We start from the raw sequence: 21,383 nt of genomic DNA on the forward strand, positions 1-21,383 counted from the left end.
AGCACAAAGAAATCTGGTGTTTATGAGAGCCCATATGATATATCATAGATGTCAACTTCTATTTGGTTTTTTGATTGTTGGTGGGGTTTTTTGGTGTGTTTTTATTTTTCCCTTGCCTATGTACCCACCGCCTAGTGTCATACAAACATTAAGATTTTCTTTTCAGTAATCTTATTAATATACTGAACACATATTTAATAATGCAAAACATGTAAAATCTTTAAGAGTTACACCATTTGAGCAGTTTATTGCTTCAAGTATTTTCTTTGAGCCCCATGACCTCTACCCTTTCAAGTATCACAAAAGCATAAGCAATATATTTCTCCAGTCATCCACGTACAAAGATCTTACCTAATACACCACTAGGTTCAATAGGATACTCAAGGATTGATGTAGCTGGTGCCAGCGTGTAGGGGTATTCATATGGTGTGTAAATTAAACCAGCTTCGGGTCCAGGTGGAACTATTGCAGCGGTGGGATGAGGAGTTCCATTTGGCATGACAGCGGTTTGTATTTGTCTGATCAAAGGCATTATGGTAGGGCCAGCTGGCGTAGGAGTACGCAGGGCAGCTGGTGGGAGAACAGGCGCAGGCCCAGTAATAATCCTTGGAGCCTGGGCTGTTGCTGCAAGAGAAAAGGCAAGGGCTGCTACAGTAAGCAAAGAAATTCAGAGGAAAGTATGGAGATAGCAGTACAAAACGTGGAAAGAATGGGAAAAAAGGGGGAAAGTAGGAAAGAAGAAAAATAAAAGGAAATCATTAGTACATGCGCTGATCACACAGTGCCAAAGCACACCATTCAAATGCAAACAGCTTTCCATTTTCCAGTGTGATTAAGTATGAACATGCAAAATAAAAAAGCCATTGTAAAACAGTGAGGTAGATTTCTCAAACAGGTTACACAGCACAAAAGCTCCATTTAGACCACATTTCTTCATTTACGCTATCAAGACTGCATGAGACTGAGATGCATGCAGGAGATACAAGGAAAATACTGTCATAATCAAATACAGAGTACAAAATTCAGTGCAACTACAGAGTCCACAGATACTCAGTTATGCAGAGCTGCCATATGAGTCTATGGTTTTTATACTACTTAAAACCGTATTTAAATATATACACAACTCTAGTTTCCAGGATCAGTGAAGTTAAAGATGACCTAGAAACACAACACATCTCCTCTCCTACTCTAGCATGAATAAAACAGACTCAAAAGTGATTTCCATATCAAATTCCCCAATATAAAATACTTCCTTTGTATCAGAAGTTCACTATCACCTTGCTTAAGTTAAATAAGAGGGCCTTTTTTTTTTTTAATGGTGTTAGTGCATTTCATTAAGTGTTGTTTGAAGCCTCTTGTCACACAAGAGGAACAACTTCTTAAACACTAACGTATCAGCTGGTATCAATCTTAAAAGGTTATAACTTAATAGATTTCTATGCACTGCTGTTGATCTACGTTGATTTAATTAACTTACAGGTGGTCTGAAAAGAAATGTGGGGGAAGCATTTCAGACTTTAGACTTGTTTTTTAAAAAAATATTTTTTTAAACAAAAGTGTCCAGCTTAATGTATAATTAAAAAACCCTCAAACATTTTCATTGCCTTTCTTAAATGGAAATAAACCAGTATTGCTTCTACATCTTCAAGTTTTCAGTAAAATCAAAACACAAGCAGTGAAACTGTCTTATTATCAAAAAGTTAATATTAGTGAGGAAATCTCTAGTAAAAAATATAAAAAATTAATCCACCTTTCCACTTTAAACAGACCAATGGGAACCGATCAGACAAAGAAATCGTTCAAATTAATATGAAGGCTTCTATGCAACATTTTGCATCAATTTAAGCTAATCTGAAAGCTATTTTACTCATAAATTTGCAATAAATTAAAGACTAAAATATATTTTAAACTGATCTAGCTTTAAATATTACAGTGTTCATTAGGGCTGAAAGATTTACCACTACCATTGTAGTAGTAAAAGCCCTTGCTTATGTCTCTTTTCAAATCAGAATAATTACACTGGTGTAAGCACTCTCAAATTGACCTAACTGCATTCCAACCTTTAGACATATTCAACCCTGATATGGTAACTGTGTGGAGAAACAAATTTGCAAATATCAGTAGGCCCTTAGTGAAAAGGCTGATTTAAGTCTGCTCACATCTGACATCTGTATCACAGCTACAGCAAAAATTTACTTTGGAATAGTATCAGCAACTACATTTTCAGGAGCAGAAATTAGCTTTTCAACCACAGAAAATAATTTGTATCACACATAAAAGGTGTATGCTCTCATTAGTAGGTGTATGTAATTAATTTTCAAGCGTAAACCTGTGCATACATGCGTTTACAAAAGCATTCTCACACAAATGTAATGGAAGAAATAAAAATGGCTCATTACATCACTGATCCCTGTGAACTCAGCTGTGAAATCAGTTGATGAATTGTTGGAAAAACGTAACATTGGGGGGACACATGCAAGCAAGATGAAAGGAAGGAGCATAATACAGAAAAATGTATTCACAGTATCCTGAACATCTGTAATGTTTTCAGATTAAATCTCTAAAAATAAAATTGAAAAGGAGTCCATTGTCCTTCATAGGTATTAAGGGAAAAAATTATTGTAAAATAGAAAAATATGGCTTAAGGGTTGAATTTTTTAAAACTACGTATTTGTAAATAGTTCAACCCAGACATGCTGTTTAAAAAAAGACAGGGCAGGGTGGGGAGAGCCCAAATAAAAAAACGCCAAATCTGACCTAACTTATCTCCAGATGATCTTCTGCAATGGTTACCTACTGTTCTGCTGTTTTTTTACTGCCTTCCATTCTCCAACACAGTTGCTACCATACTTTTGCCAAAAAGTAGCTTTAGGAATCAAAACCTGCAAACGGAAATACAGCATTGTCCCTTGAGTTCATGACATGCTTACGTGATTTGATGTTGGCATCTCTGTAGGTGCCATTCAGAATTGCAAGCTCCATCAGCTGCATCTTTTTAAGGCTGTCTTCTCCTTCTGCCTGTGTGTGAAAAGATGGGAAGAAGGTAAGGCTTATTAGCTCGTTAGTGCACATGATCTAAGGGACCTAGAATAAAATGCACTCAAGTTTAACCAAGCTAAATACCTGCTTACAATTAGTCACACCAGTACGCTTTGCCAACTTTTCCCTAAAATTAAGTGCAAGTTACCTGTTCTTTATCATGACACAGTGTTGATAAATATCTTAAGGGTTTTGAAAAAGGCTCAACCCTATTTTTATAATTTGTGGTATAAGTGTAAGTTCTATTTAATAGAAATTGTTTGAACAATTTTTCTTACATTTTAGTAACATTTTTATGTACTCCCAAAGGGATCTTAAAAAAAAAAATTGTATTATTGGGCTAGAGGAAGAATAGACACCACAAATTTTAAGCAGCTTCAATTTATTGTAACTTGCTCCACTGTGGTTGATACTGAGTACTTTGGGGGGTGGGGTGGTGGCAAACAAAAAATTAACAAACTCAAACTTTGAGTAGCTTTCCAAACAGGACAAACTACTGCTGTATGGCAGAATTCATAATTCTGGCACATGTAGATGTATTCTGATTAGGATATAACTACTGTTTACACAGTATACGTTGTTCTTGGTTTTGCTTCAATATAAATTATTTCCCTGAAGTTACCTACTCCATTGGTATCCTGCAGCTTGCATAAATATTACAGTATCAGTAAAAAAAAGTTCACTCTCAGTTACTAACAAAAATATTTCTAATTAGTACAATTTCAGTTCTAAGACCAGACATTTTGTGATCTGTCTTTTCAGAAATACTACCATTTGCTTGGTCTACATCCTATCAACTGGCAAACAAGATTATGATATAGGAAACCCAAGAGAGATTGTCAGTACTTTAATGTTAAGTTACCGCCTTGCTTCTTGTATTGAATGCCAGTGCTGAAATTCTCAGTCAGACGGAAAAGAGGGCAGCTTCAGTGTCAGCTGCATTGCATTCCTCCTTTGCTAAACAGGATTTCTTATATTTTTACTTATCTTGTCTATTCGCACAGTGTTTTCCAGCTATTTGGAGCAGCATTTTCCAAGTTAATGGGAACCTGGATAATGATATACTGTGCCATCCACTCTGAAAATCTTACAGTCTGATGCCAGAGAAAGTTGTTCACCTGTCTTAAACTACAACTCTTACAGATGGTTTGAACTTGGACTTTCAAGAACGTGAGTGATTGAAAAAAACCAAAACCAGAATTAAAAGCCACAAAGAATAGCAATCACCACCACTAATAATAATAAAATTATATTAAATAACTTTGTCTCCTTTACAGCACTGCACTGGTCAAACAATCTCAAACTAGTTAATAGTTAATAGGTTTATCTACACAGTGTTCCAAATGTATAGGGAAATATTTTTACAGGCTAGTTTGCAGCAAAGTATTGTTATACATACTTTACTACCAAACTACAGAGAAATAATTTACTAAATTACAAGACAAAAAAGTTTTAGAATTGTATGTAAGTAAATACAGTACTTAGTGTGAGGTATGCCTAAGGACCACCACTCCTTGAAATGGGAAATTTTAACATCTGATTTTTATCAACAATTTAAAATCAACATGGTAAAATGGGTCAGCACTAAATTACTTTCAGATGTCAGAAATGAAAGTCCTAACTGAAATACTGAGGACTTGCATAAACACAAAGATTACACACAGTAACAATTTATGTTGTTGTTAAACATTCAGAATACACTGAAAGTTAGACAGTTTCTTAATATATTAAGTACTGTGTGACGGACCAAGCTAACACTAATATCGAAAAAGTAAATACACATTCAATTACCATTTTAACTACAAATTAATTGTAGAGTTAAGTACTGTACTACCCAGAAACCTCAGACACCATAGTCATTAAAATGAGACTATCTGGAATGTACCAATTATAGCATGCTTAGTATGATGTACTCAAAATAGACTTAGAATTTACATGTGAAAGTAGTTTTTTTTCTTAAGAAACTATTATTCCATTGCATCTTTTCTGGTAAATTACCTAGACAATCATGATGCAATAAAAACAAACCCAAGTCTATCTGCCTGTCCAGAGCTTAGAAATTATTGCAATTCTGCATATACCTTAACTGATTTATTTTAGCAATAAAGATTTTTTAACACACTGATTCCTCTTTTCCCCTCCCTCCATAATGGTTACACTTTGTTATTGGCTTTTTGCTTGGGTTCCTTTATTTATTTATTTGAAAGCGTGCAACAAAAAAAAACCTCCTCACAATGTCAGCTTCATCTCCCATATAGTTCCATTAATGTTACTAAAATTGCTCGCTTCCTCCAAATAAAGAGTTCAGGTGATTGATCTGACACCATTAATGAGTCTCAGTAAATGCTGAATCTACATTCCACTTGCTAGGATAATTTAAGTAACACTAATCCCTGATCTGCACCACAGTGAATATTTCCCAAATATAATTATTTATAGGATAATAATTTTAAGACAGAAAACATTTTTCCCTTCTGACATCCCCAAAAGGAGTTATAACAACTCTAAAGCAATAAAAGACAAAGTAATCATTCTTATTTTCGATCTTTAACATTTTCCTATAGGTCACTATGCTTCCTATGAGAAAAGATGTTGCAATTATCTAGGTTTTACAAATTATGTTTACAAAAATAATAATGGCCTTCAGCATACAAAGCAGACCAAGTCCTTAACTTTTATTTTTGAGATTTACTTCTTTGGAGTACAGCTCAGCAATTGATAAACCTTTGTTCTTCTAAACAGACTCCAAAACAGTTTAAAACTTTTCCTTAAAGACTGTATCAGTGATAATTCACAGATGTGGACGTGCATTACTAGACATTAGCATTGTCTGTCAACTTCTGGTATTTTGTTATTTTGTTCTTTCAAAGCATTTATTAGATAGAAAAAATCGAACACAAACAAAAAAAACCCACCCACTTTAAAAACATCTTTGATGCTGACCACAAAGGCATCATTCCGTCTCCTCCCAGAAGATGGCACTGTTTATTATACAATACTACCTCCTCGAGACATGGGTGCTGCCCCCTCACACACTAAACTCCCGCCGAGGCATGAGTCACAGAAGTGGTCAGAATCCTTCCAGATACGCTGTCATGTCCTTCATTCTCTGGTATCAAGCTCTCCGCCTGAACATCATTTACCAGTAGCCAACCCTCAAATTTCCAAGAGCTGGGACAGAGGAATAGGCGCATGTTTTTGCCTGCCCTACCCTCTTCTCTTCCTTGCTGACAGATGCAATCTATCTTAGCTCCAGGCATTTCTGCAGGCACTCTCTGTTAAAGCACAGAGAAGTTGCAGCAGGGATACAAAGGCAATCTCTAAAGGGACAGTACATTACCTGTACAATAGCTACAACAAAGCTCAGTCATTTGTACCAAGAGGAAGCTACTTTGAGCAAACATCAATAAGGTCACTTAAAGCCAGATTTGCATTACTAAATTGAAGCTCAAGTGATTGACTCAAACCTCTCATCCTCTTAAATCTCTAGTGATTTCCTTGTATTTCTCATGTACAGTATAACATGCAGATTAAGAAAAAACCTTAAATGGTATCTTGAAACATAATTCTTTAAATGTAAGCACTTGCAACCGCTCACTGAATACAAATACTGAAGAGATGCAAGCAGTAAATCCTAACAAAGCCAACTGTGCACAGACAACAGCGGTTACTGTTTCTTGAATACACGGCCAGTACTCCTCACAGCAGCTCAGCTCTACTTGCGCTAGCAATAAAAAGACCTGAAGGAGACCAAATGCCAGTGACTATCATTTTAAGTAACTTGTTTTCTTATCTTTGTCAGAGTAGGGTTAATAGTCACAAGGTTCAAAATGCTAGTAATTACTACAAGTGCCACCTACATGAAGCCTCTGGGGAACACTTCCCAGAATAAAACAGATTCAAATGAAATACACAACACTGACCATACTGATGCCCAATTAAGACCACACTTCCGTCTCCTACATTGGGCAATACTGTCTGTTAAAAGAGGAATGCAGTTATGTAATAAACTGCTGTTAGTAAGAGATTGTTTCATGCCATGAAATACGGAGCTCAGATAAAGCACTCAATTTAATCTTTTTAATGACTTCTTTTCATTATCAACGTCTAAGCTATACTTCAACCTCAGATACCCCAAGATCCTCAGAGATTTCTTTTGTTTAACTAATGCTTCTGAAATTATTATTAGGCACTTAAATGCCTCGGATTCTCATGCACATACAGTGTGCCCTTAAGCACATCATACAGTTTGGTTTCTTATTTACACACAAAACAAACGCACACGAGAGATACGGTATCAAGGTGAAAGACAGACATACAGACTCTGAATGGAAGTGCATTCACTGTGCTATGTCAATGAAGACTTCAGAAGATGACGACAGTCTTCAGAGGTGACAGGTAGACTGTGTACAGACAACTCTGAGAAGCCTATAATAAGTTACAGTAAAGAAGGAAAGAAGGATACTATCTTAAAAGAAAAGAAGGATCAAGTAGCAACGTTTACTCTGGAGCAGAGATCCACAAGCTAGCATCCAGTGGAGTTAGTACCCATACCACCCTGCCACACTGCTGACAGACCCAAACTGACCCACATGGAAGGGGACTGTACCTGAGTTAATTCACAAACCAAACAATCCACTCATATGATAGCACGGATACCTTTATCCTGACAGAGCTTCTTGAGCCTCACAGTCTTACCTGTCTAAGTCTCAGAACATTATCTGATCATCATTATTACCAACACTGGCAGGGAAGGCTTTCAGTGTTTCTGTACAAGCATATATTCTTTCCCCATATAATGCTCATTTCCCTTTTAAAGTAACTACTTTGGAAAATAACAAATATAATTTTCCTTCATTCATAATAATATAGATATACTTATTTAGATGATGTTAATGACTTTCATTGACAGCCTCGCTTCCAAATGCCACGCGCTTTGGATGACATTTTTGCAATCCTGTCACACATCCCTGCACTTCAGCTGAATTCTCATGAACTGAGCTGAACCCAACCCCTATGAAAGGCTGCAGACAGTTTTGTCTTGCACCAAATGCAGCCACCTCTGGCTCTGGTTAAGGGAGCGGTCCTTCATAAGCTCTTTCAGGGCTATCCTTTCAGGATCAGAGCAGGAGCAGCAAACAGGAAGTGATGGTGAAGCAAAATGATGCATAAACCAGCTGTGAATACAGAGGCTAAAAATTAGTCTTGATTGATCTTCCCCAGCCCACTGCAGTACGCCTGTCCCACCAGGCTCATGGAAGGCATGACCAGGCAGCCTCAGCAACACAAGGGCACCAAAGAACAACACTCACCTTCCACGCACCTCAGCAACTTCACATGCAGACTACCTTCCTGACTGCCCCACACCACCTCTGGTTAAACAGCAATACTCAACAGCAGTTTGGCACCTTTCCTGCCGCCCTCGGAGAGACATCTTACAGCTACCACATTTTGTCCAAGTCCATATGCTTTTCTCCACATTTACTTCAGGTGGAAAGTTTTGCCAATAGCACATTGTTTTTTTTAGTACACAGGTAAAGCATTAAATACTTTTACCCACACTTCAGACAGAAGGGAAGAGAACCTGGCAGTTATGGAAGAACACTATACTAATAAAGAAGAATAGATACTTAAAACTCTTCCTCAAATAGAAAAGTAATGTACAATTGCCACATACAATAAACACTACAACCGTATCTCTGGAAATACACATCAAAACACAGAGACTTTCATTATTCTTTAAACTGATTATCTGTATAGCATAAGACACCTGTAATTTATTAATTTAATATGAATTTTGGTAAAACACAATAGCAACACTAAAATATTTTAGTGTTACTGATCTTATCCTTCTTACCCAGGAGGCGCTGCCGCTCCTCAGGGGTCTGTCACCCTCCCTTCCTACAATCCCCAGCTGCTATACAGCTGCACAGCTGCAGCTTGGAGGCTTGTGCTGTGACACTTGCCTGAGACACTTGCCGGACTCTCCAGCCTCTGGAATGCTTTTATCACCCCGACAAAGAAAAATGTTCCACTGCAATTCACTTGTAGATCAGTAAGTATTCCTAACATACCATGTGCCAGTTAAACAGCCTTTACACATGAATGTCTCCATTCAGGGACAAAAACCTTCCATTCATAATTTATAAACAAAACCCCTCACAAACAATATACTACAAATTCCTAGACATACATGTATTGAAACAAACAAACATCTCAAATATATTGTAAAATATTTTTTTAAAAGATCATAGGCTAAACCACATTGGAATCTTTGAGGCTAAAGTATACAAACTTAAAATCTATTCTATGTTTGCAAGTTCTTTTTTAAAAATATATATAAGTTGTTAAAAGCTGGAAGTATCTATGGCAATGAAATCCTAGGCAAGATGACAGGTAACCAGATGTAAAACACAAAGAAAAGAGCTTTTTAAAAGAATCTGAATGTGAGTACCTAAACTATTGATCAATTACCTACTGCAGGACATCAGATTTCACTTTTGTAAAGGCACTTTATGTCTGGCAAGCTACTCTCTTACTCAGTGCTAAGGAAAACATCCTGTCACCTCTTCCCCTCAAAAAATTTGACAAAACCTTCCAAGATTCCCATGCCCAGAATGTAAATATTGGTAGTTAGAAGTTGTTGGTAAACATACGTTACTTAGACTTTCTCATCCTTGATTATACACTTCCGATGGTGATGGAGCAGAAAGCCTACAACATAGCTTTGTTCGTGTTGAGGAGAATTTGCAGAAGACATAAGTTGGCAACTATTCTTATATCAGAGGAAGCTTTTCCAAATACTTCTGAGACAAAGTAAAATAAATCACTATTTTAACACCAGCCATATGTTTTAGAGCCCTGTATGCCATCTATGATACTGTGGTATTGAATAGGTGGCAAGCTATAGCTCCGTTATTTCTCTATTTCCTTTCCAACACTGACACACACTCCTACGCCTATGAGGACAGGCGAAGATAAATTAGCATCATTATTTCTTCTGGGCAACACAGCCTGCTTATCTTCTTCAAAGCAAGCTCTCAGTTCAAATGATATGCAAAGACGACTGTTGTTTCTCTTGACAAATTCATTGGTCATAATGTTAAAGATACACTAGGGGGGGAAAAGCAGCATATCTTTTTACACTTCCCATCACCTTATCTGACATATCCCCGTTTAATCATGATACTTGGCGTACCAGTAATATTTTCAAGAGCCCTTATGCCCTCCCTCTCCCACTTCCCATTTCTGCAGGAAGAAAATACAGATAAGGTACAGAAATCAGCATGAAGTGCATTTTATAAGTCAGACAGGAAGACAGCATCAGTGGAACTTACGCGCTTCACCATATACCCTCTGGGTACTAGGTAATATAATGGATGGGTAGCATTCTGTTTGACCTTAAAAGACTTTTACGTCTGTCCTAATACTTCTTTAGGAAAGACATGATGGATTCGTATTTACATCACAAGGTTTTGGGCTTTCAAGAAAATACGGTTGCTTGGGTCAGTTACGCTAGACACTCAATACTTAATTACAGAATTTGCTTTTTGTTTAGCCTTTTTTCTTTTCCTAAATTATCATTCCTCTTTCCCTTGCACCTTAACCTTTTAATGGTGTTAATAAAATCAGTGACAAGAATCTTTATACACAACACAGAACAGCTTCAGCAATTCATAAAGCTCCAGAACAGGAATGCATCTTTCACAACACATACATACACACTGAACCCTCAAAAATTCTAAAAGAAAAAACATTTATACAGTACCTTCTAAAATGTTTTAAACGAGACAGAATTCTACTGAAACTCAATAAGATTTGTTAGCATAGACATCTGCTAACATTTGTATTAAGATTCAAATGAAATAGCTATCAATAATGCAGTCTAAAGCATTAGATCTATTTTTAGCAATGTGCAAGCCCAGTTAAAAAAACTTTCAGGGCTAAACACTTTTTTTGGTATTTCTAATTTTGGAATGCTAGACCTTCACAATTCCTCCTCACTGGTTAGTTTAATTCTGAAAGAAGGAGATAAACCATAAGGACACTGAATGAGATACTAGCAGGCAAATTTCTGGTACAAATTTCCCACCTACAGCTCTGCCAACGTCATCCTGAGTACCACAAACACTGCAGGAATCTGAACAGAGCAGAAGTCAAACATGACCTATATTACACAGGTATTTATTCCAGCTGCAGCCTTTTGAACAGGCTGAACAGTGCCAAAACACTTTTGAGACTGTGTTGACACACTCCGCTTTCATCGGGACAAATGCTTTAACCCATCCTGAGTTTTAAGTATATTATAAAAATAATTTAACCAACATATTACACAGCTACCTACGATAAAGGTGGTTGTTCTAATAGGTACAAATTAGAGACAGTTATTAGAAAAGTAACAATGGAATGATTAAAATACTTGTAGGTAAGTCTGGCCTGACCTGTAACACTTATTTTTCCTCTGTCATTCCCAGGAAGTTTCTATTCAAAGTCTGAGTTTATACACTCTCATTGGCTGTAAATTTCCCATAAGTGCAAGGAGACTGGACTCAGAAATTGGGGTGGGGGGTTGTGGGTGGGAAGGAGAAGAACATAAACCCCATTAAGGGGTTTCAAAACTAGTACTTTGTTGCAAACTCTAGAGGCTCCAATGCCAGCTACTTTTGTTTCCAGCTATGCTAATGTTCTAGTACATAAACAAAGCCTTTCTTTCTCAAAATGGTACTGAAATATGACCCCACGTTTTCATATGGAAAACATGTCCATTATGTTTTTACCCTGTTCCCACTCAGAAATAAAAAAAAAATTGTAAGAAAAAAATGACATTTCACATCAAATTTAGTAACCTAGAAAGAGCGTGACAAGTCTCTCTCTTTAGAACAACAAAAGAAAATTAACTGCTGGTGACAAGGACTACAAAGACTGTTGCTGTGAATTAGTACACATCTTCAAGTGCACCTTCTCTTATGTGTTTCATTAAACACAGGATTCAGGGCTGCAGACTACCACATGGGAATTCAAGCTGCAGTACTAACTTTGAAGACATTTTTATCTTCAGCTTGAGATTTTCTGAAAAGGTAATGCTAATTAAAATAAATTAATGTATTACAATACAGAGTAAAACCATGAATGTTTAAGCTTATCCAATTATAAAATGCTAGTATTCAGGGAGCAGTGGTCTTCCAATAGCTTTTTAGACTATCACATGTACTGCTGTAGTCACATTTTCAGTAAGCGTCACAACAGCTGTGATTAATAGAATTGTTTCTGCATTTTACCTACCTTCTCTTTTGTAAAACTTTTACATAAATTGTTTTCTTTTCAAAATAGCAGAAAGTACAACAGCACAGTTTTGTTGACACTGTCTTTCTCTACACACAGACAACCCCTAAGTTGGAGTCTTCTAATGACTGTTTAATTCAGAACTCGGTATAAAGCTACCATCTAGAGAAATAATGATTTTTTTTTTTACTGTAGCAAAATTCATCTGACCCAAGTTTTAAATTTGTAGTCCAACTCAGGAAACAGAACACTGAAATTTTAAAAGGACCTATGTGCTCAGTATATACTTTCAGTAATTCTCAACAGCTGCTAAGGAGTGAATGATTACTAAAAGCTCACAATTACTTCTAGCTGCTTCCAAGTATACAAGCACCCCATAGCTCGGTTGAATATAGTATCACATATGTATCTGACGTGCATTTTACTTTCCTATAAATGTTACTGTAAAAATTGAAGTTAACTCCTCCATAAACACCACAGATGACTCTCCTGTTCTTCTTGAACTCTCAGAGCCGAAGTCCAGAAGGAGGGGGTGGTAGTATTCCACTGGCTAGCCTCCTCTCTCGTATGGCTGGCTAAAACCCACTTTCACACAGCTTAAAAGTACAGAGAAGTGAAAAAACTAATTGTGTGCGCTCTCTTTAGGGGACAAATATGTCAATCACATGACCTTCCATTTGAAGGCTCAAGCTGCTCAAGGCAATGTGTTGCTAGGGAGAAGGCTTTCTTTGCTATTTATTGAGCTTTCTTTTCAGCTTTTAGAGACCAGCCAATGCTTATTTTCCAGAGACAGAAGCGAGAATCAGCGCTGCCTGGCGGAGGCTGGCACAAAGGGCCTTTGAGGAGTGCCTCTTCCTGGGGAGCTGCACCACTGGGCTCACCTGACCAACTAACCACACTCCCTCATCCACAAGCAGAGCTGTAACCTGTGGCTATCTTGCAGGCGAGTAACCCTTCCAGCCCCAAGAATGAGAGGTGAGTGCTTCTTGCTGTTGAAGGCTGCTATTAGGAGTGTGTGCTGCCAAGGAGCAGCCATATGTGTGTACTGTGAGCTGTCCATCAGGCAAGCGCATCAGCTATTAAAGCAGTTGTTTGATGATAAACTGTCAAAGGCAGCTTGGACTCCAGCTAGCCCTGAACATTTATTTCTGCCATCACATAAGAGCTGAGGGCAGGCATGAAAGTTTCTTCTATTGGTTTGCATCATTATTTTATTTCTACATAACATAAATTTAGCATTAAAAAAACCTGTAAAAGCCTTACAAGGCAAAGTCTCATACATTTAGCCAAAATACTTTTGACATGTATAAGTATTACAGAAAAATATACAAAATGAAAATCTGTTGCATGTAATCAATTCCTTTAATCTTAGCAACTTTAGTTACAAAAGATTAGTGGATACTTGGTAAACCATTAAAAATCATGCAACATACTTCAGTTTCTTGTAACCACTCCAGAACAGCAGAAGTTATAATAATTTGACTTTTTTTAAAAAAAATGCAGTCACTTAATTTTCCAGTGTAATCATACAGATTAGTTCGAACATACGCAAGCCTTATTTTAATTATTCATTGTAGTTCTTGGAAAAAAAAATGGAACTTGAGGCTGGAGTAAGAGGCATTGGTTGTCTTAAAGAAAATTAACCCAGGTTCTTGTTTAAAGATATTAACCTCTTTGGCTTTGGGAATTTATCACATACTCAAAGGTCAGTATTTAACATACAGATTTTGACAAATAAGAACCATCTATTTTTCATAAAGTAGCAACACAAAAGAAGTTTCTTATGATATTCAACTTTATATATGAGATTTTATTCCGCATGTTTTAAGGGCAGATTATAAATCCTTAATATTAAGGTGAGGAGGCATTAACAGTAACAATTTAGTTTTGAAAGTATTACTAGTACTTAAAAAAAAACAACAAACCCTTACATTCAGAAAAAGGTTACTCAATTGCAATAAAATACCTTGCCATTATTTACCAATTCGCACAAGAAATATGTACCTCAGCAATTTCTATATATTGCATAGTTAGAAAAATTTTCCTAAAACTGTTGTTGTTTAATTAAAAACCAAATAACCAAACAACACAACAAAACAACAGTTTCCATAAAAAGTGTTTTCTGGAGTCTGGGGTAAAACCTACACTTCCCCCCTCCAGACTGTTCAGACACCTTGCATAAATGACAGAATCTACCATTTTTATATGTGGGGCCATGTTTCAGAACTCTACCTCCCACAGGCAAGTATAGGTAACGACAGCTCACATACAGAAAAGAGACTGTAGTATATTAAATACAATGTAGTCTTCTATCCAGAAGGAACCGGTATCATGAGGTAACTGGGTATCAAAGAGACGCTCACCAAAATGAAGGACTGGTTGGTTAACCTACTGGAAAGTCCCTGAAGAAATTATTGACTAGAATTATTTTCACCTCTTCTTTCCTAAAATGCTACATTACCAGAATCTACTAATTAGTATTTGTTTTCTATGTAATAATTAAATGAACCTATATGATAAAACAATTAAGTTCTTTAAGTCTAATTTTCTGTCCTAGAATGACAGAGGTATGTATCAGGCCTATCTTAAGTAATTAATTTCACCATCCTTCCCTGTTGCTCTACACACTAATTAAAAATCTGCCTCCTCAGCAGAAACACAGACACTACAATTAAGTAACCATTTAGCAGGACTACAGTATAAATTTGGTCAAATTTCACTGCAAGTTAAAGACTATACTGGGACAGAAATAATCAAGACTTCTGTGCTTCTATATGTTGCTCATCCTCACAGATTTATAGTGTTGTATCTGAACAGCTTGCTAGAGACTCTTGATCAGATATTGCACCAAAACTTCATTTAACGGTTTTTCTTTTTCGTTTTCTAAGCAGCTGAGTACCTGAACTGTGGCTGAAACAAACCGCAGTCACCGAGCCACCCTGGATCAATGCTGTAATGCAACGTTCAGGAAACCATTCTTTATAGGATAATCAAGACAATATATCTACGTAGGATCTCCCTTGCATCCTTCCAACTAACCCTAAACGCCAACTGCATCAACTTTGCGGAGAACAAGCAGCTTCAATATTAAAAAAAGAAATCCCCCCTAATAACACCAAACTGTTCAAATGGTAACTTACTTTCTTCCTACACATTTATTACCAGTGCCTCGCCGTTACTCTCACTCCATATTTTATTGTCAACTGCATATTGATGTTCAATTTCCACCTGTTTTCAGAACGACCCTTGAGTCCTTGTTATACAAGTAAAAGTCTCCCATTTTCCCATTTCTAGATGTCATGCTCAGTTGTTTATCATATCTTTCTGTTTAAATATTGTTCAGACACTCTGGTTCTCTAAACACTTATTGTTCCAATGCAATCATTAGAAGAAACCAACTCTTTCCACTTATACATTTGAAGTAAGTACAATTAAAACGTCTTTCAGAGACTGCAGAATTATAATTTCATATTCCAGTTGACAAGGTACATACCCATAAGCAAAAGCAGCTTAAAATACATTTCTACCACAGGATAAATCACCTTAGGCCCTCTTAATCTCCTGAACTCTGGAATCTCATGAATATTTCAGAAATACCTAAATTCACATATTCTCTACCTTTATGGATTATATACTGATACATAGTATTTTACATTAAAAACCTCCTTTAGTGTGTGTAAAAAATACATAGAAATACCACACACACACACTCAGAACTAAAAAAAAACCAAAACAGAAGAAGTACTGTTAAAGCTTTCAGCTACAAGATGTGGCTGAAAAATTAAGAAGCAAACCTAAAAAGGAATGCAAGTTTCTGGACACTATCTGAGAGTAACTGAGGAGTATTCATTCACTCATCATCAATGGGAAGAGACAAATTACGTCCTTTTCCTTAAGTCAAGGAAAATACAGACAACAAAGGTCCAAAAGGCCTGAAAAGCTAGGGCAATTCTGAAGCTATTCAAATAAATGGAAAAATGAATGGAATTTTGTTTCCGGAATGTGTAAAAATAAGCTGCTGTGTATCTGCACATGACTGAGTTCAAAAAGCTGAGACCTTAAAAACCAGAGAATGGAATGAGAATCAATCAGATGGAAAAAACTTACGGAGAATAATTTCAGAGGAGACATGTTCAGACAAGTTTACCTAGAAAATACAACAGCAGATGCTAGAATGTAGAAAATTAAAATGCTATCTTAAGACTTTTTCCCAGGCTACAAATTAGTTCTGGATGGTTAGGCTGAGGTTTTACACTGCTGTCAAAAGAGTCAAAAATTATTTCTGAAGATGTAAAAAGCCTCTCAACTGGCGCTCCTGTGGTAGTTTAAGCCAATTTAACTGGTGGTGGTCACAATCCTACTCTTTCCGCATTGCTGCTCCACTGTATCCATGACTGAGCCATGTCGACCTGCTAATCTGGCAAAACAATTTTTTAAAAATCTGAATAGTTTTCTGCTAGATTACAAAACTGAAAGAGCTCGCTGTAGCCTCAAATATGTGCCAGCATAAGAGAGAGAGACTGAGGGGAGTTGAGACCTCCCCTGTGCAGAGCTGTCAATTGACTCAGCTGCATGTGGAATTAGTCTTAATCTTGCTAAATCTGAAGCCCAGCAGTCTGATTTCCAAACGAGAAGCACGGATTTTTCTTTTCTGACTGGAATCCACCATGTGACAACCACCTACATTGTTTTAATATTAAAATATTTAATTTCACTGTTTTTATTACCCTTTCTCCTACAATAGCAGATTTTATTTTACTCAGTTTCTGCCCATTTATCTTCACTTACAATCATTCTCCTTTCTGATTTTCCTCTCTTTTGATGCTGACCTTCAGTGGAGGAATGCCATTCTATCTTCCTTGACCAACTGTACTAACCACACTCCTCTAGTGGCTATCTTAAATGATGGGAAGTACACTTTCTCCATTTGTAGATTTGATTATTAGAAGCAAAGGCTACAATCTCAACCGTTTACTTACCACTACAAATATCTATACGCATTCAGGTTCTGCAGAGACCTTTGAGCTTCTTTGGTATTTGCACTCCATGTTCTAAAAATACTGAAAAATATGGATTTTAAATCTCTTCTAGAAGATCAGTTCATCACCCTAAACAGGTAATTTTTGTATCTTAGACCACCAACTTTAAATCCATACCAGTTAAATAGTATATCCAATACTTACAAAGCTCCGTGTTAACAAACTGAAAATAATGCATAATTTGATATTGTGAGGACCCTTAAAAATCACTTTCCTTATTAATATGTCTTCCTTTTTCTGTATTATATTCTTGTGAGAACTGTGGATTTTCTTTAGCCAAGAATTGTATGACTTAGGATGATGCATTTTATTTTCTTGCCTGTGCGTGTAATATTAATTTTAGCATAACAGTATATAAACACTACTCTGGAGTTCAGATACCAGCAATACACGTGCAAAGCTTCTACTCCCAAAAGCTTACAAGTTAGTGACTAAGTGAAAAGAATTGCAGAAAGAAACAAACTGTTGGAATCTAAAGATCGGAGGCCAATGTAGCTATGTCCTAGCAGAAGCAAAATTAAATGGAGAATGGATAAAAATACTTTCAGATAATTTATCAGAAAAAGCGGGGGTGTGTGCCTTGAGAAGAAACAGCTGCTATCCCTACTGGTCTAATAGAATGCACATTTCTTTGATTCTCTGCATTCCTGGACCAGCAGGATCCAAGAACTCCAGAAATATAGCAAATTAAACACAGGGAACAAGTACTTTACATAGCTTCCCACTTCTTCCCCAATATGGTATTCCCAACCTTTTCCTGTGTCCACGCCCTTAACACTCCTCTGTGTGTTTTGATGCTTCCGAGACATTCAATTTGGGAAGGTGATTTACCTCTCAAAAACGACCAGAAAATGTTGTGGGTTACTTTTCTACCATTTAGCAAATAAAATCAGCACATGCAAAGGCCTGATGAGTGCTATTTTATTATACTCATCCACAAAATAAACAGTTGAAGTCTGCAGTTGGATTCAGCAGTGCAGCAGAAGGGGACTTTTACTTGTAACTGTTAAACAGGCTCATCACATCTCATGAAAATACATTATAGTTGGAATCATATTCAGATCTCAGCAGGTCCAACTCAGTTTTACCGAAAACAACATAAAAGATAACCTGCCTCTTAGACAGTTTTTTTAATATGTCATTTTTAGATGATAAAACCATGAGGTTTCTCTCTGCACTGCTCAGGAAGTAAAAGACAATATCCTTCAAAGAAAATATCCATCTTCTATCGTGTCTTCATTTGCTTCTATCATGTCTAATGCATGTCTTCATTTGCTCTGAAGAAGGATGTTTCTGTTGTGACTGATCAATAATTTTCAGGTCATGAAAACCCTTCACAAAAAATTAAGTGAAATATTAAGTAGAGACTCCACTTTTCCTGCCACTTTCCATCCAGGTATTGCAAAACTAAGATCATACTATGTAGCCCAGATTCAGCTATCAGTAATTATCAGATATCCGTATTCCAACACCTGACCTGGCAGAAGAAAACAGTTTAAGCTTTTCCTCTGCTCCTACTGTCACTTATTTCCACCTCAGCTGTCAAGTCAAGCAGAAGGTGGGGAGGAAGAGTGCATGAGAGAAAGAGGGCACAAGACTTGAACTAAAATAGGTCCCAGTCAAGCCCCTCAACCTATGGAACCAAAACTCTGAAATGCAGAAAAAAATCCCAGAGTATGAAATTTGAAAACTGTAATACCAATAAGACCAATTTTGTACTGCCTGATTTCTGTAAATAGCATTTATATGTAGAGCTACTGTAAGCTATTGAAACTATGTATTTAAGTGATACTGGATTGCACTGAGTGTATCCCAAACAGTAGCAGCGCCTTCCCTGCCCCGCCCCCCCCTCCCCCCCAAATGCTGTTAAAGTCCTCTAATCATGTAGCATTCCTCTTCTGATACAGGGTGTAGAAGTATTCATAGTTCCAGTTTCACAAGCCACTTCACAAACACTTATGTAATACCTTTAAATTTTGCTGTTGCCTTCTACTAACTCATCTAAGAAAGTACCGGGCAAGAAGGGATCACATGTGATGAAATCAATTGGCTGGCAGTTCTAAGCATACACACTCTGGAGCACAAATAATACAAGGAACCAATGCCTCTCAAAGTAACTTTAAATGAACAGCTAAAATTCTGAGTATTAGTAATAGTAAATGCTGCTCTTGTCTTCATCTAATTTCTTTTGAGATAGTTCTGAAGTTTCACAGAAGCAGTACCCTGAGGCTACCAAACAGAGTTTCAGCTGCATCATTAGTAACAGTTCAGGAATTTGTTAGAACTTAGCAGCTGTTCAACTACTGAATCACCAGCACAAATTTACTATTTTCCTTTGCTAATTTACAGGATTCCTGCTAGTGATGTAAGATTATATCAAGGAGTTCTAAGCATATTTTTACTGCTTTAAACAAAAGGCTAAATTACTGCCATTACGGGAGTACTGCTCTCTTTTTAATTAGTTCCTCCACCGTATCTTAATAGTTATGATGAGCTAAGATTTGAGATACATGCTAAAAAGGATCACAAGGAAACATTTAAGCCTTAAGCTATATACCCAATATAAATTATTTTGGGGAAAAATATTGCATACTATTCCAAGTATGACATGTCATTGGATATATATTTTAAAATCTAGTATCAAAATATTCAAGCACTCAAAAGCTTCCCTATTTCATTCTGTATGTTATAAAATCTAAGCGGCTAGGAGAACATTAACACATGCTTCCAAACAAGCAGTGCAAAACACTGGTCATCAGTTCTTACGACTACAGCTGACTTCTTGAGCACAACTGAAGGTTAAACAAGCGTAAGTGATGTTCATCACTTGAGGCATTTGTGAAAGCACCAAGTCCATCTTCTCACATTTCAATAGCATTGGTGCTGACAAAGAAGTCAGCAGGTCAAAGCCCAACTCCCTTCAGAGAGAAGGCAGGCCTGAGCTGGGAAAACATTTACATGTGACCCGAAAAAAACAGTTCGAAGGGCCACAGCACCTTAGTTGTTTTCAAAAGAAACCTTCAATGCCCCCCTCCCTTCTCAGAAGCAGATTTGACAAGTGTTGTAATAAATATTACATGCATAGAGGAAAGCTGAAATCAATAGCAGGTTAATGTTTATTGAAACAATACAGAGAACCATTTTTAATAGCATTACTTGAAAATAGATCTAATCTAGCAAAGGAAATTCAATTTATGTTTAGAGCAATCAGATTTTGTTTTTTACTCCAGGGATTTGTTGAAAACTCTGTCTCTCAAAATGTGCTTACTGTACTGTATTTAGCAGAAACAGTTTAGCCTTAATAAGCTGATAGTCTGAACTGGAGCATGGATCAACTTATTCTCATTAAGAATGTAAGCAGCTTTCTAACAGCCTTCTTTGCTGTTCAGCCTATGCCAGAGAAAGCAGGGATCTCTCCTCTAAAACCTGTAATTTATGAGTTTATTCAAACCCGCCAAATTGCTTTAAGTAAACGCCTCTTATATTTGAAAATTCCCATGGCAACTCATTTAGTTTGGCAGGAAGGCAGACCCAAATTCAATCCTTTTATCCTCCAGCTAAACCATTACAATGGTAATTCTGCTCTGACACTCTGAAGAGACTGCTAATTACTGTACTCCGGGTCCCTAGACAGATTTCCCATTCAGATTAAAATGGCTGTGCAGGGCAGAGAACAGTAGCAACACCTTTATGTACAGGAAGGGACACAGGCTCACATCACGGCTTTTTATAAGAGAGGCTCCATGACTGCAACGGCAAAGAATCTTATATCAGCTAAGTTGTACAGGGCAAACATTACGGAAGGAAAAAAACCAAGGAGCATGACAGCAATGTAGACAACTGAACCATTAACTGAAGCATTTTAACTGCTGAAGATATTTGGTCACCTCTCAAAGGAAATGAAGATTACTTCTGTTATTGCTATTATATACTGCATATAATGCTATTATATACTGCATGTAATAGTCTAAACTACAGATCAAGGAACTACATAAAACGCTACTGAATACTGTGTGTTGTCTC

The 21,383-nt window shown here is 36.9% G+C and overlaps 1 protein-coding gene across 9 annotated transcripts in view; it reads right to left on the reverse strand.

Moving 5' to 3' along the window:
• QKI (QKI, KH domain containing RNA binding) overlaps positions 1-21,383 on the reverse strand; it is a 160,098-nt gene that overhangs the window by 10,232 nt on the left and 128,483 nt on the right. For 5 of the 9 annotated variants that reach the window (XR_010372140.1, XR_010372141.1, XM_064446932.1 and 2 more), the window contains 2 exons: positions 2,931-3,018; positions 352-648 (listed from right to left, as the gene is read on the reverse strand). Coding sequence is in view for 6 of the 9 variants with exons in the window: in XM_064446932.1 (XP_064303002.1) it covers positions 352-648; positions 2,931-3,018 (385 nt within the window). In the remaining 3 variants the exon portion in view is untranslated. The remainder of the gene's footprint in view (positions 1-351; positions 649-2,930; positions 3,019-21,383) is intronic. The other 4 variants (XR_010372142.1, XM_064446933.1, XM_064446934.1 and 1 more) reach the window with 2 other exon arrangements.

The sequence above is a fragment of the Phalacrocorax carbo genome, chromosome 3 (assembly GCF_963921805.1).
Source record: "Phalacrocorax carbo chromosome 3, bPhaCar2.1, whole genome shotgun sequence".
Lineage (NCBI taxonomy): Eukaryota > Metazoa > Chordata > Aves > Suliformes > Phalacrocoracidae > Phalacrocorax > Phalacrocorax carbo.